The following is a 23755-nucleotide window of genomic DNA, read 5'->3' as shown; positions in this document are numbered from 1 at the left end:
TGCACTTCCTACTCCTCCAAGGGGATGCGCAACAGCAGCCAGGAGAAGGCCTCACTATCGCCCATCACAAGTGACTAGGGTGGGACTTCAGGCTGGGCTGCTTTCCACGAGTATCTAGTTCTTTCCAGTGTAGTTTCACTCAGGAGAGGTGACCATGAAAGCCCCTTCTCCATTCTCATTGAGCTTGCAAGAGCCTGAGCCTGAGGCTGTGGAACACAAACTCAAACTCTGGACTTGGCTGCATGAGGTCACTTCCTTTGTTTCAGCTCTGCTACAGATCTGCCCTGACAGCAGAGGCTCACTGATGTGTAAGAAGATAGGCCCAGCACTGGGGAAGGAGGCACATGCTGAAGGCTCAGGGTCCAAGGGCAGCCTGAGCTCCCCAAGTGAGCTTGTACACAAGGAAACTTCTGCCCTGGATCCCCTGTCTCCTTAAAAACAAGGGAGCCAGCTGGGTATAGTGGCGCACGCCTTTAATCCCAGCACTGAGGAGGCAGAGGCAGGAGGATGTCTGAGTTCCAGGCCATCCTGGTCTACAGAGTGAGTTCCAGGACAGCCAGGGCTACACAGAGAAACCCTGTCTTGAAAAACTAAAGACCAAAACCAAAATCAAAACCAAAAACAAGGAGGGGGGGGGCAGGGTGGTTGTTGTGCACACTGTCAGACCCAGCACTCAGAAGGCAGGGGCAGGCAGACCAGTCTTCTGCATAGATAGACTGTATCTATGCAGACTATACAAGTGAGAGTCTGTCTCAAACAAAACAACAACTCACAGCTACAATGAGAACCACAAAGAACAAAGAAGAAAGTTAATCTACCAAACTCAATCTTTCTTGTATGTCCACTATAGTAAGAGTTTCAAGTCAATTTTGAGCAGGTTCCTTCACTTAAAGGGGAATGCAGTCTAACTTGTCCCTTTAAATTTAGACTACTCTTGTAGTTATGGAATCCTGGCCCTAAAGTATTTTCTTTTCCAGTTAGCTAACCCTCGTAAAAGGAGTACAAGGCTCTCACCGCATGCACACATTACCTCTCATCAGGAAAAAGCCTGCACTTCTGGTCTGAGGTGCCACATGGGGAACAGCTCACCTCGGCAAACACTGGACACTGGGTTTTAAGCAGCAAGGCCGTCTAAAACATAAACCACCTGTGAGTCTTTTTTTGCTTGTTTGGTTAATTTTTTGTTTTAACTCTTGCAATTTTTTTTTACTGATTATTTTATTTATTTACATTTCAAATGTTGTCACCTTTCCTGGTCTCCCCTCCACAAACCCCCCAACCCATCCCCCCTTTGTCTCTAAGGGGTTCTCCCTTCACCCCTCACCCCTTTGGGCAACCACCTACGCTGGGGCATTGAGCCTCCACAGGACCAAGGGCCTCCCTTCCCACTGATGCCAGATAAGGCTGTCTTCTGCTACATATGTAGCTGAAGCCATGGACCCATCCACACTCTCCTAGCACCTGACCAGTACAGATGCAGATATTCAGTCAACCACTGGACTGAGCCCAGGGACCCCATAGAAGAGTTAGGGGAAGGAGTGAAGGGGATTGCAACCCCACTGGAAGAACAATATCAACTAACCAGATCCCCCTCACCCCCTACCCCCAGAACTGCCAGAGACTAAACCATCTGTGTGTTACCCAGGTAGCTCCCGACATGAACTTGCAAGTCACACTGCATCCTCACAGTCCTAGCTGTCATCCTTCTCTCAGTATGCCCACTAGTGAGGCCACCTCCCAGTCCCCTCCTGCACCTAACTCTCAGCTAGCAAGAACTCAGGACAATGTATATCCAGTAGGCTGTCAGTCTGACACTAGCACGCTCACAGCTGGTCAGACCAGAGCCACTCATTAAGTCACACAAACACTGACTTTGTATCTTAGGTGTGAAAGTGTTCCTGGTTCTGGTAAAGGACTGGCTGTGTTTCTAGCGCCCTGTGGAGCAAGCTGAGAGCTGTCAGTGGAGTATGGGACCCACCTGGCTGGTGTACAGCACCAGCTGCACAAGCTGAGGCATCAGGGCGTCGGCCATGGTCAGGGTTTGTAGATTGGGGTGCATCAGGGAGGTCAGCAACACCGGGAGAAGGTGACCAAGCATAGTGGCCTTGGTAACTTGCTCCAAGCCTTTTAACCTAGAAGTTCAGGAAAGTACACATTCTGAGCAAATTCAGCATGAAGAGCAACCATCGCATCCTGTGCCCGGCCCATCCTCTTAAACAATCTCTTTAAACTAGTCAATTCTATGCAAACCCACCAGGGAGGGAGAGGAGGAGGAGGCTTTTAGTCCAGAGCATGCATGTCCAGGCCCCGCCCAGCCCTCCATAAACAGGTCCTGAAATGCTGTGACTTCTCTAAGTGGTTAGTGCCCTTCCAGAGCTCTTTGCTCTGGGCTGCTGCCTCTGTCCTGTGCTGGAGGGTGAAGGGCTACAAAGTGGATGTGCCAGCTTATCCTCTGAGACCACCACTCCTGAGTAGCACCTGAGGCACATGTACATCATAGAAGCAGGTAGATTTGTTTAAATAATTTTTATGGTGGTAAAAATGCCTAACATAATTTATTATCCTAGCCACTTTGAAGCATACATTCCAGAATTAGAATAATGTACAGCCATTATTACTGACCATCTTTCTAACTCTCCTTAGCCTGTAAAACCCAAAGTCTACACCTGTTTGGTAATAACTCCCCTGCTCTGGCCTCAGTAACTACCATTCAACTTTCTTTGTGTATGAACCGACTACTAAATCGGCATATTTTAACTTAGTCTTTAAAATCACTCTTTTAATATTGCATTTCTCTGCTGGGGGATTGTGAGTTCTCCAAAGTTACTGAGGATGTTGCTGTTGGAAGGAAAACTGGGTGCTCCATTTCAGTGTCCCCCATTACACCCTACCAGGTCCCATGAGCTGGCAGGAGAGAACAAACATCTTCACAAGTCTTGGTGCAATGCCTCCCTGAGTTGTAGTGTTCTCAGCCCAATTCCCATCTACCATCTACAAACGGGCAACAACCGAGACACAGGACAGACACCCTGAAGCAAAGACTGTACCAGGTTCACATGAGGTCAATATATCTCAATGTCCACATTATAAAAATCCAGTGTCTAACATCTGGAAAAGCAAACATGGCAGAGGAAAGGCTGTTACTGTGGAAGAGCCTCACTCTCTACAGGTCCCCTGCGTCTGGAAGAGTCAATGTGAGTCAATGCTGATGCGCTGTGTCAGTGCCATCTTCTGTGCAGCAGATGATTAGCTGTGCCAATAAGTCACTTCCTCCCCAAAGGAACTCGTCATAGCACTAAGGCAAATGGTTGAAAGGCAAACCTGAGCTGGGAGTCTTGGTGCATGCTTTAATTCCAGGACATGGGAGGCAGAGGCAAGTGGATCTCTGTGAGTTCAAGCCTTATCTATATAATGAGTCCGAAAGAGTAGATATAATGAGTAGAGAGACCTTGTCTAGAAAATGAATGAATGAATAAATGAAATAAGAAACAGAGAGGAAGGAAGGAAAGAAGCAAAAAAGGAAGGAAAACTCAAAAGAAAAGGAAAGGAAAGCAAGCAAGGCCAGTTTGAAGTGCTGATCACACTGGAGCTGGGCTGCCCAGCAGAACCTTGCTCCCACTGCCCTGGGCTATGCAGTACCATCCCAGCCCCTCCTGCAAACATGCCTGTACACTAGATGATCACCTGGAGGGCCAGGCTAAGGGTCTCATTTGATCAGTCGTAGCCGGCGACCCCCATACTCACCTCTGCTCTCGGTCAGGTATGTCACTGTTAATGAGGGCTGTGGTGACCTGCTGCAGCATTTCCAGGACCTCATCACAGCCAGTCAGGATCTGGGTGGCAAGAGCCAAGATACTGGTCTTTAACTCCTGGGCAGAAGAGACCATAAGATTAGTTTCCAGTCTTGTGATGAGTAATGCACACTTATAAAGACAACATGATGGGACATGTTTATTTAATGACACATTTCCAGATGAAATGATGAGGCCAGTAGAAACTCAGTGCAGTGAGCTCCTCTTGGGTGGCAGGTAGGAATTTGATTTAGGAGGCCAGAGTCTGGAGTGCAGCTAAAAGTACGCAGTATTTCACAGGGAAGGAAGGCACTGTGTGTCTAGCGGCAAGGCCTAGCTCCCGTCCCATCCAGCACATGGAAGCCCAGACGCTGCCCAGGTGAAGGACTGCCTTGGTAGGTCTGAGCACAGCTAAAGAGAAAACACAACAGTAAAAAGCGTATGGACAGGCACTGAGTAAGATGAGACAAACCACAGCATGCTCAAACTGGACAAGTGGCCTTGTCCTAAAGTCTTAGCCCAGCACATTTTAAATGCACCAAGTTACAAAGCCCAGCTAAGCAGCAGCAGCTATGGGATACTGAACAGGAAAGAATGGCATAGACTGTCTGGGAACATAAACAAGGCAACAGCCCTTAACTGTTCAGTTCATTTATGATTTTAAAAAAAATATACTAGTGAACTATCTCTATATAGCATCTCTGGGTCTTGCTTATTTTGAAAATGCTAGACCACCTAGCCCAGACCACCTAGCCCATTCTGCCTTTGCAAAGAGTCTTTCTATGTCTGTATATAATTTTTTCTTTGTCTTTTTTATTTCATTTTGTTTGTTTGTTTGCTTGTTTTGAGACAAAGTTTCTCTGAGCAGTCCTGGCTGTCTAGGAACACATTCTGTAGACCAGGCTGGCCTTGAACTCACAGAAATGTGTTTTAAGAACTCAGGCCTGACAAGTGACAGGCACAGGACTGGCACTTACAGAGAGGGATTTTCAGGGTTTATACCAATTTCTCTAATTTTCCACAATGATTACTTTTCCTTCTGTTTTGTGTGAGCCAGGTCTTGCATACCCCAGACTAGCTGTGAGCGCCCATGCACCCACCAGAGGGTGAGCTCTTCTAGCTCCAGTGCTCTGTGCCAGGTCCACTTCTGTCTCCCTCTTGCGGGCTGGAGTTGCAGGCGGCTGCAGCTACACCAGGCTTTCCATATTTTCATTGAAAATTGGTTTTGTTTTTGGTTCTTGTTTTGTTTTGTTTTAAATAAGTGTCTCACTATGTAGTCCTGGTGGGTTTAGGACTCACTATGTAAGACCAAACTGGCCTTAAATTCAAAGACATCCACCTGCCTTTGTCTCTCGCTCTCTCTCTCTCTCTTTTTTTTTTTTTTCCTTTTTTTGGTTTTTTGAGACAGGGTTTCTCCATGCAGTCCTAGCTGTCCTGGAACTCACTCTGTAGACCAGGCTGGCCTCGAACTCAGAAATCTGCCTGCCTCTGCCTCCCAAGTGCTGGGATTACAGGCATGTGCCACCACTGCCCAGAACTGCCTTTGTCTCTTAAAAGGTAAGATTAAACTCATGTACTACCACACACAGCTCCAGTTTATTTTTTTTAATTTATATATGTGTACGTGAGCTTACATGAATTTATGTGTACAAGTGTGACGGTACCTATGGATTCCAGAAGAGAGATCAGAGCCACTGGAACTGGAGTGAGGGGTGGCTGTGAACTGCCATGGGGACTGAACCCAGATCATGCAAGAGCATGGCTTGACTGTGGAGGTTAGAAGAGACCATTGAGAGCTGCCCTCTCATTCCACGTGGGTCTCAGGAACACAGCTCAGTTCCTCATGCTTAGCAGCCAGCACCGACTGAGCCATCTCACCAGCTCTCAGACTGTGGTTCAGGCTGGCCTAGAACATACGAGGTATCCCAGGCTGGCCTTTGTCCACAATCCTTCTGGCTCAGCCTCTCAAGTCCTGGGACTATGGGTATATGCCACTAGCTCTCAAAGATGAAATTGTCAACAACAATGCAAATGAGATCCCTGACTATCTGTCAGATTTACAACAACCACTGCTATAAAAACCATCTGTGCAGTGCCATATTATTATATGCAAACAAATGACTGAGTTTATACAGATGCGAACTTTAAAAATAGTAACAGAAAATTAAATTAACTATATAACTAGAAATTCTCATACAAAGACCAAATTTATCATTTTAAGTTATTTAAATAAAAAATAATTAAATCATCCAAATATTGGAAGTGGCTCAAATGTAATGCTCTCAGATTGACTTTAAGGTGCAATGAGATCACTTGTGAGCGAATGCAAAACTTGTAATTCTTGAAAAACAAAAAGAAACAAAGGCACAGAGACCACCAGAGCATATGAGAACACATCATGAGAGTCACAGACATGTAACCACTGGGCGACGACAGAGCAGTGAGCAGCCTCATACTTCTCACAAACATTAACCGACACTGTGAACGTCACAGTGTGCAGCAACGTGGCAGCTGTGGAGAAAGCGTCTTTGAAATAAAGCTCGGTGTTTACCTGTACCTTCAATGTCTCTCCCTGCAAGGAGCTGTCACTGTCCTCGTTCTCATCAGGCTTAATCAAAACAGTGTTACTGAGGAGGTGGTTCTGAACCGCCATCAGATAGCGCAGGCAGGAGGATGCAGCCTTCAACACAAATAAGGACAGTAAGTGACCTCCCTGTGACTGAAAGGGCTTGTACACTCTTTGTGTTTTTAAAAGACATCCACAAGGGAAACAAAAGAGGAAGCACCCACAAGAGCACACGGCTTCTTGGGGACGTGGACGCACGACTCTTGAGTGCAGGCTCTTATGCGCTAACTGGCCTTCCTGCCTTCCACACGTGGCCCCCTTTGGCCTCTGAGACTGGCTCAGCTCTCATCCCTCAGCACTCTCCCTGTGTCTCTCACATCTCTACAGCAGACTCCACCCCAACCCTTCAGGAACCAACCTCCTGGTTCCCATCAGCCTCTGAAACAGGCTGTTTAAAAACCAGTAAATTAACAGAGGAAACTCTCACTACAAAAAAACCAAACTTCCATAGTCAAACAATCAGGCATCTGACACTGGAGAGCAGCCTCAGGAAGGAGTGCCTCTGTCTGTCTTTTCTCCCTTCTTAGGAAAGCTCTCCGAGTGAGCAGACTCGCCCACATGTGCGTTTCCGGGGTAAGCTCAGTCACTGCCTCAGTGAAGTCCTCACTTACAGGCACCGTCGAGAGGAGCTTCTGGAAGTCGTCCTTGGAGACCGTTTGGCACTTGGTGATTAGGATACAGGATTCCCGCACGACAATCTTCAGGATGTAGTGTAAGAGCTCATCATTGAGTCTATAAAGCATGAAAGCACACACGGCACACGTGGTATGGCACCACTGGAGGCTAATTCACTCTGTCAGCAGGCCATCCAACTAATCAGACACTCTGCAGCCAAATGCTGCCCTACCCAATGCAAGTATTTCAGAAGTGAATACAATAGAGAGAGAAAAGGCATCCCCCATGGACTCTAGCCCAGAGAGCAAGCCTGCTGCCCACGAGGCTCCTTCAGCATCTCTTCTGCTAAGGACATCCCCAGGCCCGAAGCACTGAAACAGGTTACCTCAGCTCTTAGGACAGCTGCAGGGTTTAATACATTTCAGTAGGCCCAGAATTTAGATTCAACATGCTGGTCACCTTATTAGCTATAGCAGGAAACTAATGATCAAATACATTTAAATGTAAGTTATCATTTAGAAAAATGGCTAGTCCTGACCAGCATAGATATGTTGTGGTCGGAATAAGAATGTCCCCCTAGGCTTGGGCATTTGGTGGTGCTGCTTGGAGAGGTCTTAATGGGTGTAGCCTTGCTAGAGAAAGAGTGTCCCTGGGAGCAGGCTCTGAGATTTAAGGCTTTGCACCACTTCTAGTTCACGCTTTCTGCCTCCTACGCCTGCTGTCACACCTGCGACTGGCCTCCTCACCAGGATGCACCCTTATACTTCTGAAACTGCGAAGCCCAAATAAATCCTTTCCTCTGTAGCTGCTCTTGGTGGTGGTGGGGTTGGGGGGGGGGTCTAGTCACAGGCACAGAGAGAGAACTAATGGTCTCACCTGTAGTGATCGTCCTCATCACTGCCGAATCGGTTGTTCTGAAGCTGCTCGGCCAGGTTGGTGAGGATCACATCACGAAGCTGGGAGAGTCCACTGTTTCTCTCTCCTGATACAGGACAAAAAGCCATGAGTGACCCTGGCAACGGTACTTAGAAAAGCCACCTATCTAATTGGGCTGTACGTCCAGCATCTGGGAGGCTGGGGCAGGAGGGCTGCTACAAGTTCAAGGTCAGCTTGGAACACTATCTTAACAAACTGCACCTCCTGCTCAAAGAAAACTGATGTTATTTTTAAAAAGGTTCCAAAAAAAGTAGATGGAGGACAAGCTAGGAGCACAACCTAGGAGCACTCGTGCAGAAAGCAGCACCTCCAGCCCAGCTTTCGCCAGGACGTCGCTGCAAGTCTGACTTTTCCTCCTGCTGGGTCAGAAAGCCGGGTGGTTAGCTCCTTCCTTAGACTAGTGCTGCCATGTCTTCTGTTGCTGTGTTCAGTCTAAATTAAAACATATTTTCAAATATATGAAAAAACAAGCACACACACACACATACACACCCTGGGTTAGAAATCATCATGAGATTGTTTCTGGTTAGCTGGTTCTCTTTTGTTGGAGACAGAGTCTGGAACACCCCAGGATGACCTGACCTCTCTGTATGCTGAAAATGACACGGAGTTCCTTGTCATCCTGCTGCTACCTCCTGAGTGCTCAAGATACAGGCATGTGACACCATGCTAGAATAAGAAGTTGGTTATTTTTAAATGTGAGAAACATCTATCCTCCAGATTTTAGAGTCAGGACATAGGAAGAGGGATAACGCTTAAAAATTCTCGAATCACAGCCTCCGCTTTCACCCTGAAGTGGGGCTGCTGTGGACATGCACGTGCTGCTGCTGTTTGAGTGACAGGAGGAAGCTAGAAACTCTTGCATGGTAAGCAAACATTCTCTCCATGAATGACAGCAACAGCTTTTCTGTGTGCTGTAAGATATATTTTATGTGTGTTTTGTCTATATGTATGTATATGCACTGAGTACATGCCTGGGGCCAGCAAAGGGCAGAAGTGGGCATCTGATCCCGACAGCTGGAGTTACAGATGGTTGTGAGCCACCATCTGGGTGCTGGGACCCAAACCAAAGTCCCCTTAAGAAACAGCCAGTGTTCTTAACTACTGAGCCATCTCACCAGCTCTAAATACACATTTTTCTTCAAGTATGCTGACTAATAGAAAGAAAATGAACAAGAAAGAATAGTATATTCATCTACTCAGAGGCTGAAGGAGGAGAACTCAAAGTTCAAAGCTAGCATGGGAAACTTAGTGATTCTGTCTGTCTGTCTGTCTCTCTCAGGAGATGTGGCTCAGTAATTCCCAGTACCCACATGGATAACTCCAATTTCGGGGGAATCTAACAACTTCTGGCACTCCATGAGAACTGAAGGTGTGCGGTACCCAGGATATAGAATGTGAATAAATTATTTTCCAAGAAAAAAAAGGGGGGGGCTTTGTAATATAATCAGTGCCCGAGTAAGTGCTTAATACACTCAAAGCCTTGGGTTCAATTCTTATAAGTAAACATGCACACACACACACACACACACACACACATAGTTGTTCAAAGATAATTCTGAAAATTCTCACCTTCTGTTAAGACCAGCTTAAGTAAGTTATTAATTTCTGTTTCACCCGGATATAAAATATTTAAACCAGAGCTGAAATGACAGGAAAGTCAACAAGTTAAAAAATTCTAGAAAATACAAACTATTTAAATTTTTTTAAAGATGCCAGTCTAAACAGATATGGTGGTATGCACCTTTAACTACAGCTCCTGGGAGACTGAGAGATGAGGATCTCATTTCAAGTTCAAGGCCAGCTGGGTTACAAACAGGAAGATGCTGACCTTCACCTTCCCTACCCAGGAGAAGCTAGGACCTAAATTCATCAACATGAGTTTACCCCAATCACTTCTCTGATAGAAGACATCTTTCCAATCTTTTGCCAGTGAATTACCAAAATGATAACATATGACAGACTCCATGAATAACCATTAAAGGGGAACCTGAGAGCTATGAGAAGTCAGTATGGGCAAGCCAATTGTTACACAGGCTGTGCAACAAGTCACGTGGCATAGACAACTCCTTACCTCAGCTTTCTCAGAATACTAGGACAACAGGGAGGAAAATGTCATCAGAGATTTTTTTTTTTCTTTCCTGAGCTATGGCATACAATCAAGTTTGCAGATTTAGCACATAGCTGGAATGTGTCCTATGTCTCATGCATTTAAAAGGCCATCACAAGGACAGCACAAGACTATCCGGTTTCCAGGAGTATCTGCCTGCACCACATTTGATTTATGGATTTAATGTTCAACAGGAAGCAACTCAAAACATAACATTCTGTGAAAAAAACCGAGAAGGAAAACAAACCAACCCTAAATCCTGCCATCTGTACTCACTCCTGCCAGAGGACCCCTATGAGCCAACTGTCCCAGTCTCCAGTAGCCTCTATGCTACATGTGGTCATATTACAGCTCTACTTCTATGAAAATGGATGGAAATAAAATAAACAAATAAAAAAACAATACTGAGGCCACCTAAGGTAAAATATGCTCTTGAGGCTGGGCGGTGGTGGTGCACTTGCCTTTAATCCCAGCATTTTGGAGGCAGAGGCAGGCGGATTTCTGAGTTCGAGGCCAGCCTGGTCTACAAAGTGAGTTCCAGGACAGCCAGGGCTATACAGAGAAACCCTGTCTCAAAAAACCAAAAAAAAAAGACTGCACTTGAGGTCATCTTGGTGTGTATAGTGATGGATGTAGGGAGGGCCACATACTGAGATTCTGTCTCAAAAATTAATTCATTAATTCACAATAAATAATAGCTGGGCATGAGGGCATATGCCTGTAATTCCAGAAATTGAAAGGCTAAGAAAAGAAAATCTCAACCTCCAGGTCAGTCTGGCTGCCCAGTCTCAAAAAACAAAACACAAAAACACAAAAAAGAAGAAAATGCCACCTCCCAAAGCCATAAACAAAACAACAACTCTCACTAGACCCCAGCCTCTAAGTTCACCAGTAAGGAGGCTGAGAGGGTGGACCATTGAATTAAATGCTTTCTCTGAAAGAACTTGACCTGAGTTCTCTCTCCAGAAGCCACCGGAGAAGCTGGACACAGCAGCAATGCCCGGACCCCACTGGTGGCAGGTGGAGCCTAGCGGGCTCCTAGGGCTGGATGGCCAGCGAATCTAGCCAAGTGGTTCCATGGAGACCTTGTCTCAACACTGAACTCTGGCATAGACACACATTAAAAAACATGTTTAAAGAAAAATAAAATCAGTACCGAATCTATGAGGGTTTATTTTTTTGGTTGTTCTTTTAGATGAAGTTTAGCTGTGGCTGGTTTGGAACTCACTTATGTAGGCCACACTGGTCTTGAATTCACAGAGACTGCCTGCCTGTGCTTCCAAAGTGCTGGGATTAAAGGTGTGCGCTGCTATGCTCATCTCAACAAGATTTTTTTTAAATTACTATTATAATTGTATGTGTGTGTGTGTGTGTGTGTGTGTGTGTGTGTGTGTGATGTGACTACAGGTATGTTCATACCACAGTGTATGTCTGGAGGTTACAGGACAACCCCCAGGAGTTGATTCTCTCCTGCAGTGGTTCTGGGGATTAAACTCAGGTCATCATGCTTGGGTGGTAAGTGATTTTTCCCAGTGAGCCATCTCAGCAACCATACAAGATTCGGACAAGAACTATTATAACTAAGCACTGTCCTATGAGTCACCAAACTCCTGAGGAGAAAGAAGTCACAGCCGATGTGAATGGCAGAGCAAACTCTAGACACTAGGGCTGCTCACACCAAAGCATGCTTCAAAATGCCCAGACATGCTCACACTTAAACAACCTACCTGCTTGCACATTTGCACTCTCACACTTAAACAACCTAACTGCTTGCACATATGCATGCTAACACTTGAACAACCTAGCTGCTTGCACATTTGCACACTCACACTTGAACAACCTAGCTGCTTGCACATTTGCAACCCTTGAAAGAGCTTTGCCAGGCAGGTGACGGTGGAGGTGGTGGTGGTGGTAGTGGTGTTGGTACACGCCTTTAATCCCTGCACTCAGGACGCTGAGGCAGGCGGATCGCTAATTCCTGCAGGCTGCCTTTGCTGCTTGCTGCGGAAAATGCTTTTCAGTTGGTGAGGTCCAGATTCCAGATGAGCTGAGCTATGCAGGCTTCAACCTACAGAGAGAGTCCCTGTGCATTACCTACTTTGCGGAGAGCACTAAGAAAACCCACTTGCTGTTTACCTGATGGCAAGACAGACCTCCTTCTGAATTTCAGGACAGATTTGATCTTTTGGTGCCATCAACAACTGCCAAAGAAGCAATCCTGACCGCCGAATGATGTCTCGGTTCCTTTCAGTTTGTGGGCTGAAGAAAAATTTAAACACCACCTACAGAAACATAATGGGCAGAGCTAAGTGTGCTCACTCCACAAGGGGTAAAAAACAGCCCTCTAAAGGAATGGACATGCTGCTTACAGAAGAGAGCAGGTGCACTTCAAACTCGACCCTCCGACTGCACAACAGCACACAGTAAATACCACACACTGGCAGTGATGGGCTACCGCATCATCCCCTAATCCATGTACAACGCAGAGGATGGAGGACAACCTCCTGCCTGCCATCTTGCTCACATATGCTGACATGTACCTGAAAGACGACGAGGATGCAGCGTACAATGCAGGTGTCGCCATTAACCATGGCCTTCTCCATGATGTCACAGATGCTGCTCAGATGTCGTGCCTCAATTGGGTGCTGCTTGCCCAGGACACTAGTGATGGGAAGGCTGGGATTCGCAGCTAGAAGGTTGAGCTGGTGAATGCACATGGCGCCTACATGGTGCAGTGACTGGTTTATGACTTCATTTGTGCTAATGGCCTCTTCTGGAAGATGCAAAGGAATCATGGTGAGGAGAGAACAACTCTCCAGGGTACAGAAGCTGTGTACACACAACGACAGGCTCCTGGTGCCCAAAAGTGCCAATGTTGTTCCAAACCTTTCCCATCAGAGTGTGGAATGTAAATATGACAGAACTGAGCTAGGCAGTGGTAGCGCATGTCTTTAATTCCGTCACTCAGGAGGCAGAGGCAGGTGGATTTCTGAGTTCGATGCCAGCCTGGTCTACAGAGTGAGTTCCAGGACAGCCTGGGCTACACAGGGAAATCCTGTCTTGAAAATCAAACAAACAAAAACATGGGAGAACTGTAGGAGAGAGTGATAAGCTATCACTTCCTGGGCTGGTTATACGTCCTTAACAATGAGATAAAGTCTGACATACATGGTTATAATTAGCCCTGTTTTACAGGAGAGTACACAATGAGTGAGAGAGGTTAAGTTACCCTAAATCACACAGCTGCAAAGTGGGAGAGCTCAGATTGGAGTTCAGGCCAGCTCAGCCCATGCTGGTAATTAATATACAAGAAGTGGAGCCACCCTCAAGCTGCCGGGTGGAAGAAGTACCCCTCTCATAGCACCCCCCATTTCTACCCCATTAAGATAGATGTGTATCAATTAAAAATTAGCAAGCATTTTCTTATATATGGCTCATGGATGGTTTTGGGCATTCAGAGGATGGAGGTAGAAAATAATCTAAATCAGCAAAGTACAAGTAGGTCCCTTGGGGACGTGAAGAAACAGTCCTGGACGGGGACTGTCAGCTGTTACAGCACTTGCTTCCTCCCAACAGCCCTGGCTCCGACCCCAGCACATGAAACAAGACACAACTTAAAAAAAAAAAAAAATGGCCGGGCAGTGGTGGCGCATGCCTTTAATCCCAGCACTTGGGAGTCAGAGGCAGGTGGACTTCTGAGTTCGAGGCCAGCCTGGTCTACAAAGTGAGTTCCAGAACAGCCAGAGCTATACAGAGAAACCCTGTCTCTAAAAACCAAAAAAAAAAAAAAAAAAGTCCTTCCCACTTTACAGGGACAAAGCAAGCCAATCATTTTTAGCAAGTTCACAAAAATATGAAAATGAGAAATGAAACCAGAGAAATCACCACTAACTCTACAAATATTAAAGAAATTGCAGGGGCTGGCAGGGTGGTGAAGCAGGTAGAGAATGCACATGGTGGAGCGGATACACACCTATATGCACCCACACAATAAATAATAGCATGTTCCTCACTGAAGTGATTGCTACAGGTTCTCTCTCTGTGGGGTGGACTTATGCCCTTCTGTATGATGAGGACTCCTAACCACTGTCAGCAATGGGAGAGTGCAGCAAGCAGGCTGTCATGTCAGTGTCAGCATCCCACCTACTTGTCAGGCTGGTATATCCTAGGACACAGTGTGAGTGAAAGGCACATGCCCTCTGTGCTATTCTCACAGCTTAGAACTTGAGTTTAGACACAGGCTCATAAGAGCCAGGCTAGCCCCAGATTCACCAGGTAGCCAAACTCCCATTCCTCCAGATAGTCCTGGCTCTGCTGGACACTTACCACACTGAGTTATAGTGGTTTGGGTTTTAAGAATTTCTTGAGGGTGGGGATGTAGGTCAGTGGGTCGTGTTTGTCTAGCTGCATGAAGCATAACAGAGCTGGGTGTCTGACCCAGCACTGGGAGGTGAAAGCAGGAGGGTCACTAGTTGAAGATCCTTGGCTACATAGTGAATGTGATTCCAGCCTGGAATACATGAGACTCTGCCTCAATTTTTTTTAATATTTATTTATTATTTATTTTATATGTAAGTACACTGTAGCTGTCTTCAGACATACCAGGAGGGGGCATCAGATGTCTTTTAGGATGGTTGTAAGCCACCATGTGGTTGCTGGGATTTGAACTCAGGACCTTTGGAACAGCAGTCAGTGCTCTTAACCGCTGAGCCATCTCTCCAGCCCCCACCCCCCGCCTCAATTTTTAATTGTGTAGTTCTTTATTAGAGTTTCTATTCACTTGTCATAGTCATCACACTTTTCTTCAAAATTTCCAAGACATTTTACGTTAGTTTTTATTTTTGTTTGTTTGTTTGTTTTTGTTTTTCAAGACAGGGTTTCTCTGTATAGCCCTGGCTGTCCTGGAACTCACTTTGTAGACCAGGGTGGCCTCGAACTCAGAAATCCTCCTGCCTCTGCCTCCCGAGTGCTGGGATTAAAGGCGTGCGCCACCACGCCCAGCTTAGTTTTTATTTTTTAACATATTTATAATGCTGCTATAAATCTATCTTCTAAAAAGCCAGTATCTCTAGTGTAGCTGGGCTTCTTTTCTTTAACCCCTTGTTTCACTATTGTTACTATTCTTGCGTCTGGTGTTAGGGATGGAAGCCAGGGTCTTGCTCCTTCTGACAGTCTGCTGTACACTGAGCCATACTCCCAGGTCTGGGTTTTATTTCAAGACTTGGTGACTTAACCAATAGTCAGAGGTGGCATCCCAACCTCTTGAGCTAGTAAGACTTTGATTCTATGTGGATCTGTTTGTAAGGATGGGTGTGTTGTGCCAGCTCTGGCAATTGTAAACTCTGCCCTGAGATATAACTTCCATCTGGCCCTCTGACAATGTTTTCAGTTTACATTTATCTAGACATGAGCATATAACAAGGGTCCTTCAGGGTCCCTTACTAAGGACACCATATGGAGGCCCTTGTAGAGATTCATCAAATTTCCAGATACTTTGCTGTTCTGTTGAGTCTGGTTTTCTCTCTCTGGTACCAAAGACAGTGGTGGTGCTGGTGTTGGTGCTGGTTTTGGTGGTAGTGGTGGTGTTGGTGGTGCTGCTGCTGCAGCTGCTCAGCCCCAAATCCATTCAGCCCTCAGGAAGCAAAGCTGCAGATTTCCCAATAGGCCCCACCCTGGCAGAATGGCTATCGAGACCAAGGCTGAATGGAGACTAGAGCAGCCTCAGTTAAAAACACCTCAGGCTTGCACTGCCTTAACCCAGCAGGCTGAGGGGACTGTGGAGGTGGTTGGTTGCTTAAGCTTTCACTCTGTAGCCTTGGTTGGACTAGAATGAACTATGTAGAGTAGGCTGGCCTCAAACTCACAGCGATCCGCTGCCTCTGCCTCCTGAATGTTGTTGCTGCTGCTGTTGTTATTTCTGTTGTTGTTTTTATTTTTTTAAAGAATTATTTAATGTATATGAGTACAATGTAGCTGTCTTCAGACATACCAGAAGAGGGCATTGGATGTCATTACAGATGGTTGTGAGCCATCATGTCATTGCTAGGAATTGAACTCAGGACCTTTGGAAGGACAGTCAGTGCTCTTAATCTTTGAGCCATCTCTTCAGCACTCTGTTGTTGTTGTTAAAGATTTATTTATTATTATATGTGAGTGCACTGTAGCTGTCTTCAGACATCCCAGAAGAGGGCATCAGATCTCATTATGGGTGGTTGTGAGCCACCATGTGGCTGCTGGGATTTAAACTCAGGACCTTCGGAAGAGCAGTCAGTGCTCTCTCCTGCTGAGCCATCTCCCCAGCCCCTGTAGTTATTTATAATATGGTGACTCCACTGACCAATTTCCAAAACCTGGATATAGATGGTTCTTACTTTGTTGATAATGTCTGTTTTAATAATACTTTACAGAGAGAGAATTTGCCTCCCGAGTGGAGTTATTCTCTTCCCCTTATCAAGACAGTTGCTCTTAATAATGTCAACACTGCCCAGCACAGCGGCCCACATCGTTAATCCCAGCACTTAGGGGGTTCTAGCCTGAGAACCAATAATCAATGTTGTGTTTTGGGTTTTGTTTTGAGGTAAGACCTCAGTCTGGCCCAGCTTAAACTAGAACTCACTCTGTAGCCCAGGGCAGTCTAGAATACAGAGCAGTCCTCCTCCTTGAGCCTGTCCCGTGCTGAGATTACACGAGGCCTCTCTAGCACCAGGAATTAAATTTTACATCTAAGTTTAGATTGTGGGAGGGAAATAGGGGTTTCTCTTTAGAACCCTACAAGTTCCTCAAACCTCCACTGAACTACATGCTTTCTCCTTCTACACGGCCAGCCTTCCCTGCCACAGACAACAGCAGGTTTCTCCTCAAATTCTAAGAAGGAAGCTGTCGCCATGTCCCCAGCTACCGCTGCTCCTCTAGTCTGTCATAGTTGGGTCTGAGCGTGCTGCTCACCTTTGGGCTCGGTGATGATATGGCTGACACCCAGTCTCTGGCACACGTAATGGAAGGCCTGGTTCCCAGGATTGCACCACTGGTCGATGTAGTCATTTGAGCAAGTCCATAGCATGTTGTTCATGGTATCATAACAGGCACCTGCAAACAACACGGCTCACACAGCTGCTGTGCCACTGCACACCCCAACACATATTTCCCACAACAGCCCAAAAGATCTACATGACAACAGACTAAATTGGGACTGAGCATAAAATCTAAACTTAATTTGTAGTTTTGCTCAGCTCCTGTGTGAGAAGGGACAGATCATCCATATGGTCTGTTCCTGGGACGGATGCACTCAGGTGGTTTTCATGAAAGGCCCACGAAACCATAGGAACAGGTAACAACCACGCACAATAATGAGTCAAAAGCCCCTCGGTGTGTTCCTTAGTAGTTGGGACAAAGAGCAAGCCAAATGTACAGCACCGGGTCATTTGCTACCATGTGTTCAGAGGAACACGTCTGTATGGAAAGGACTGTGATGGCATCGTTTTACAACCTAATATTCAGTGTCTTCAATGGCAGCTCACCTGACAAGTTTATACATGGGAGCTTGCACACTGAGTCCCTAAATTAAAGGGTACTAGCATTTCTCTCTTTTAAGGACACTGGAGTGCCACAGAGACTTGACAAGATTCTTCAAAATCAATCACTCAGGCTCCAAGGAAACAGGCATATCTTACCCAATCCTGGTACAAGAGCACCACGCCCCAGAGAGCTTCCAGCAGCATCTATGAGATCTGCACGACTTGCGAACTGGCCATCTGAGATGTTATACACCAAACTGGAGGCCAGGACTATGAAAACAGACAGCTATTTAATGATCCTGAAGACTACTCTTTAAAGTTTTCATTTTAGGCTCCTAATCAGACTTCTTTTGAAAATTCCTATTTTGTTGTTTTTTAGTGATAATAACAACAACAACAACAAAAAAAAACAGAAAATACACACAGATAGAAGACCCCTAAAAGCAATGTTGACCAAACGTCTTCATAACCTTGATATTAAACTGTTTCTGAGAGTGATTTAAAGCAGCAATGTTGACATGAAGGTGTTTTTCCATATTAGAAGGTCAAAAGAGAGAAAGCACAGAAGGAAGTCTTGAGTGGCAGTGCTTGTAGGAAGGATTTCAGCTGGCCTTGTCAGCCTTGCTATGAGGTCGCTCTCCCTCCTGGCTCTCGCTGTCCCTCTTACAGACACACAGGAGAACGGGGCAGTGAAGAGGACAGGCTGTAGGGTAGGGGTTTGCATTCTGGCTCTACCTCTTCTCCATGGCATGGGGGTGTTACTAACCTTGCAGGTTTCTCACTTGCAAAGCAGAGATAATATAAAGTGCTGTGCTGGACAGCTGTATGTCAACGTGACACATGTTATAGCCATCTGAGAGACAGGAGTGTCAACTGAGAAAATGCCTCCAAGAGGTCAGACTGGAGGCAAGCCTGTAAGGTATGCCCACTATGAATAGTGACATTCCTGGGCTGGTGGTCCTGGATCCCATAAAAAAGCAGCACCCCTGCACGGCCTCTGCTTCGGGTTCAGCCTCTGGGTTCCTGCCCTGCTTGAGTTCCAGCTGTGACTTCCTTCAGTGATGGACCACAATGTGGAAGTATGAAATACAGCTCTTCCTTCCCAAGCTTGCTTTTGGACATGGTGTTTCATCATAACAGTAACAATCCTAACTAGGAGAGGTCCTTACCTCATGGCTGCCATGCACTCCCATGAGTGTTGGTTACTACTGCTGACATCACACCCACCCTGTTTGCTTGAGTTTCACCATGATGCCCAGGCTAGCCTCAGACGCCTGGTTCTCCTGCTCAGCTCCCCAGATGCTGACATTACAGGTGTGAGGCACCATTTTCTCTCTCTCTCTTGTTGTGGTCTTTCCTTCGCAGTCTGGCCGCAAAGTCACTAAGTAGCTATGACTCTCCATCCTCCCAAGTACTAAGGCAGTGGTTCTCAACCTGTGGGTCACAACCCTCTGGGGGTGGACTGACCCTTTCACAGGGGTCATATATCAGATATCCTATATATAAGATATTTACATTACAATTCATAACAATAGCAAAATTACAGTTACTAAGTAGCAACAAAATAATTTTATGATTGGGGGGGTCACCACAACATGAAGAACTATACTAAAGGGTCCCGGCATCGTTAGGAAGGCTGAGAACCCTGTACTAAGGTTTATGGGTGTGCTCCACCATTCATGGCTCCTTTCTTCCTTCTCCACAGTCTTAGGACCTCTTATGTTTCTCTCCTTTTCTTCCTCCCCATCATAGCAGTGGGAACTATACGATTTCTAGACTAAACTATACTATCTAGTTCTCCTTCTACCCATGAAGATAAAACTTGGGGCCTTGGACATACTAGGTAAATATTACACTGAGATGTGCCCCCAGCCCTCCTCTTATATTTCCTTCGGTTCTATCTCACAAAGTGACCTTGCTCACCACATCTCTTCTCCAGTGTGCTTTATCACAGGAGCCCCTCCCTCCCTCCCCTGCCCGCACAAAGATAACTGCCTATTTCTCACCACTCCAACTTGAGAGCCCAAGAAGCCTCTCCTTTCTGTCCCACTCCACGAAGATATCTACACTCACGGTCTGTAACATGTATACCTGCCCCCTCTTTCTTTTTTTTTTTTTTTTTTTTTTTTTTTTTTTTTTTGGTTTTTCGAGACAGGGTTTCTCTGTGTAGCCCTGGCTGTCCTGGAACTCACTTTGTAGACCAGGCTGGCCTCGAACTCAGAAATCCGCCTGCCTCTGCCTCCCAAGTGCTGGGATTAAAGGCGTGCGCCACCACGCCCGGCTTTGCCCCCTCTTTCTAACAGTGAGGAAGTATTAATGACCATTTCTAGTCGTCATAGACACCATCACTCCTCAGAATTCCTGAAGGCAAGCTCAGGTGCCTTCAACTACCTAGCAACCCCATGGTCTAAGGGCAAAGCCAGGCGTCTCCTCATGCTGATGCCCATGGTGACCAACATGGAGCAGGCCACAGAAGGAAGCATTTCACGCATCAACCACATTCTCATGGTAACGGTCTGCCAAGAGCTGTTCTAATCAAATGAGCCTGAATTCCAGTCAGTGAACAGCTATGCTAACGAGACCAATGGAACGCTGGGAACAGTCATGGTGACCCACACCTATAATCCCAAAACTGAAGAAGCAGAAACAGGTGGATTACTGCGAGTTTGAGACCAGATATGGCTACATGGTAAGACAATGCAGGAAAAAATAAAACCAAGTTTAAAAAGTTACATTTTGAGGGCTGGGCAATAGCTCCGGGCAAGAACGGCAGAACACGTGGCCTGGGTGCCATTCTCAGCACCACATAAATTAATAGATCTTCAGCCCATAACTTATCAACCATTATTATTTTGTGTTATCAGAGAGCAACTGTAACAGAGTACATTTAAAACAAGAAATAAGAATGCTTTCTATTTCAAAGTTAGAGACTGTGGTGGTGTGCATTGGCTCATGCGTTTGAACACTCAGTCCTCAGTTTGGAGAAAGTAAGAGGAGGTACAGCCCTTCAGGAGGAAAGACGGCATTGGGGCAGGCTTGGAGAGCTGCAAGGCAGCCACACTCCCACTTCATTCTCTCTGCTTCGTGCTTGAGATGAAAAATGTGACTTTCTGAGCGGGCTGTAGTGGGCACATCTTTAATCCCAGCATTCAGGAGACAGAAGCAGAGGCAGGCAGATAACTGGAAGTTCAAGGCTAGCCTGGTCTATGGACAGAGTTCCAGGACAGCCAAGGTTATAGACAGACCTTGTCTCAAAAACAAAATAAAACAAAACCAAACCATGTGATTTCTTGGCTTCCTGCTCTGCTGCCATACCTCCCCTTCCAAGGCAGACCCTTAGAGCCTTAGAACTAAACCCTCTCTTCCTTAAGTAGCCTCGGTCATGGTGTTGATCATAGCAGCAGAAGAGTGACGACTGCAGAGATACATCAGAAGAAGCATTCCAAATAAAACATACTTACTCTTTAAAGATGACAGACCACTTGTTCCACCAAAGAGAGAGCGGGTGGCAGAGCTGCCTGACCCTCCTGGAGGTGGCACCAGCATCACCAAGTACGTGCCACAGGTGTACATGGGCGTCTTCCGCAGCATTTTCAGAGGAAGGCCACAGCTAGTATTTGCTGGAGAAGGAAAGAAAATGCTTACTGAAAGCCTTTCACATTCTTATGAACGGGATTATAAATTGGCTTGGCTATAATGAGGAGTCCAAACTGAAACAAAGACAGGCTACAACTAGGCAGAGGGGGTTAGAGAGATGGCTCAGTGATTATGAGCACTGACTGCTTCTCCCGAGGACCCACAGGGCTCTGATTCCCAGCCCCTACATGGCAGCTCACAACTGACTCTAGTTCAGGGGATCGGAATCCCTCATCTAACCTCCGAGGGTACTAGGCACACAAGTGTTGCACAGACATAAATGTAGGCAAAGCACACACATACGTGATATAAAATAAATATAAAAAGATTAAGCAGAAAGAGCAAGAATTATCTTCTGACCCCCAAGTCTCCTTCCTATGGGATGGTCTGACTGTCCTCAAGTTGTTCCCAATGGCCAGTATGCCTAAGGGCCCGAAAAATTTTTCCAAAAGAATAAAGGCTCAGTTGGAATAAATCTCAAAACAGAATCCCTACTGTTTGAGCTTTAACTGGGAATTGATACCCTATTTTAGTTGTTTTTCATCTTATAAAAAAAAACAATTTTTGAAACAATATATCACTGGCTGGCCTGGCACTTACAGATAACCACCTGACTCTGGTCCCAGAGTGCCCAGCTTAAGGCTAATCCTTGATAAGTCTGTGACTTTACAGTCATTGCAAACAGCTCTTATCACAGCATCAACCAAGTCTTCCAGCTGCCCGGGCTTTCAGCGTCTCTCTCACAGGGGAATTTTAAATCCACATAGCTTACAGTGATCCATAGCACACACACTTGTATTCTGAGGGTCAGTGACAGAAGATACAGAATAATGTCTACTCAGGAGGTGTGAGATGCACACCACCTCCCCAGTTCCTGGCACTGAAGTGTAGAGCAGGTGAGCTCAGAGAGGGCCAACCAAGTTAGCGGGAAGTCCACCAGAGCTTTGGGAAGCTGTCAGGCTATAAAACATGTCGAATTGTTCAAGGTCTCACAAACAGAAAACCATTCTCGGGGAATTAGGTTAAAAGAATATGCAAAATGAAATCTTTCTCTTTTTTAGTTTGCCCACAGAAACGAGAAGGCACTGGCTTGCTGGACCTGGAGTGACAGGTGGCTGTGAGCAGCTAGGAACCCAACTCTAGTACTGTGCAAGAGCAGCATGGAAACCTACTCGCTCTGATATTGTGAATGCTTCTATTTCAAACAGCTCCATTTAAAAAACAAAACAAAACAAAACAACATAAGCCCTCAACAAATATGTTCTTCCTTCAGGACATCAATTTCTGGGATAACAAAAATCCATAAAGTTATGAGTGAGTAGAAAACTTCAGCGGCTTCATAGTCTAATGTTCGCTAAGAGGTTCTCACAGACTGACTAACTGTCAAGTAGTATGTTTTAGTTTATCACAAAATAGAACTTTACATTTTAAAAATTACTTTTATTTCTATTATTTATTGATTGTGGGATATACATATATATTTGCATATGTATGTATCAAGTGTGTAAATGAATGGGTGTAGAGGCCTGAGGTCAACTTCAGGTGACATTACTAAGGAGTCGTCAACTTTATTTTTTTGTTTCTGTTTTGAGGGAAGTTCTCACTTTGTTGCCCTAGCTGGCCTGGAACTATGTAGACCATGTTGGCTTGAATCCATAGAGATCCAGACCCCTAGTTCTGAGAGTACAAGCATGCACCACCATACCCAGCTTTTTTTCCTTGTATGCTAGGGATTGAATTCAGGTCCTCATTCTTGCTTGGCACGACTTTAGCAACTAAGCTATCTGCCTAGCTCCAAAGCTTCAGACTTTGTGAATATTTAATTAATTTTCACAGATCCATGTAGATCAGAGCTAGTAGGTTTTCAGTGTACAACATCATGTTAAATGAATACAAAAATTCATATAAAGGTACAACAAAGTCACAGTCTGAATAAATATACCAGTTTTCACAAAAATCTAAATGTATTCTGTTGCAGTTTTGTGTGTGTGTGTGATTTTGAGGCAGGATAGAGTCTTTCTGTAGCTGGGGCTGGCCTCAGACACACAGCAATCCTTCTGCTTCTTTCCTCCAAGTGCTGGGATCACAGGACTGAGTCAGCACACCCTGCTAAAAATGCTCAACATACTATCACCTTTTAAGGTCTTTAAAACAAACAAAACAAAAACCAAACAAACAAAAAACAACTATATACAGTTTTTGGGGTTCAAGGGATCGATTAATATCTCTCTCTCTCACACACACACACACACACACACACACACACACACACTGCCGGAGACACGGCCATTGTTGATTTTCCAGAAGATCCAGGTTCAATTCCAATACCCTCATGGTGGGTACTGGAACATCTGTAATTCCAGTCCCTGGAGATCTAACACTCTCTCCTGGCCTCCAGAGGAACCAAGTGTGATAAACAGAAATAAAAATAAAACACATGCTGGGCATGGTGGCACACGCCTTTAATCCCAGCACTCGGGAGGCAGAGGCAGGCGGATTTCTGAGTTCGAGGCCAGCCTGGTCTACA

At 45.7% G+C, this 23755-nt stretch overlaps 1 protein-coding gene across 5 annotated transcripts in view; it reads right to left on the bottom strand.

Moving 5' to 3' along the window:
* Window positions 1-23755, bottom strand: part of Hectd4 (HECT domain E3 ubiquitin protein ligase 4) — a 152284-nt gene that overhangs the window by 70512 nt on the left and 58017 nt on the right. For 4 of the 5 annotated variants that reach the window (XM_029477883.1, XM_029477884.1, XM_021163282.2 and 1 more), the window contains exons 9-20: window positions 21054-21212; window positions 17749-17862; window positions 17024-17164; window positions 12619-12851; window positions 12215-12360; window positions 9541-9611; window positions 7909-8014; window positions 7029-7149; window positions 6343-6471; window positions 3745-3869; window positions 1979-2132; window positions 1031-1131 (exon numbers count right to left, since the gene is read on the bottom strand). In XM_029477883.1, coding sequence (XP_029333743.1) covers window positions 1031-1131; window positions 1979-2132; window positions 3745-3869; window positions 6343-6471; window positions 7029-7149; window positions 7909-8014; window positions 9541-9611; window positions 12215-12360; window positions 12619-12851; window positions 17024-17164; window positions 17749-17862; window positions 21054-21212 — 1600 coding nt within the window. The remainder of the gene's footprint in view (window positions 1-1030; window positions 1132-1978; window positions 2133-3744; window positions 3870-6342; window positions 6472-7028; window positions 7150-7908; window positions 8015-9540; window positions 9612-12214; window positions 12361-12618; window positions 12852-17023; window positions 17165-17748; window positions 17863-21053; window positions 21213-23755) is intronic. The other variant, XM_021163286.2, reaches the window with a different exon arrangement.

Source organism: Mus caroli, chromosome 5 (genome assembly GCF_900094665.2).
Source record: "Mus caroli chromosome 5, CAROLI_EIJ_v1.1, whole genome shotgun sequence".
NCBI lineage: Eukaryota > Metazoa > Chordata > Mammalia > Rodentia > Muridae > Mus > Mus caroli.
Note: the sequence above shows the minus strand (reverse complement) of the source record. Positions and strands in the feature narration are given on the sequence as shown.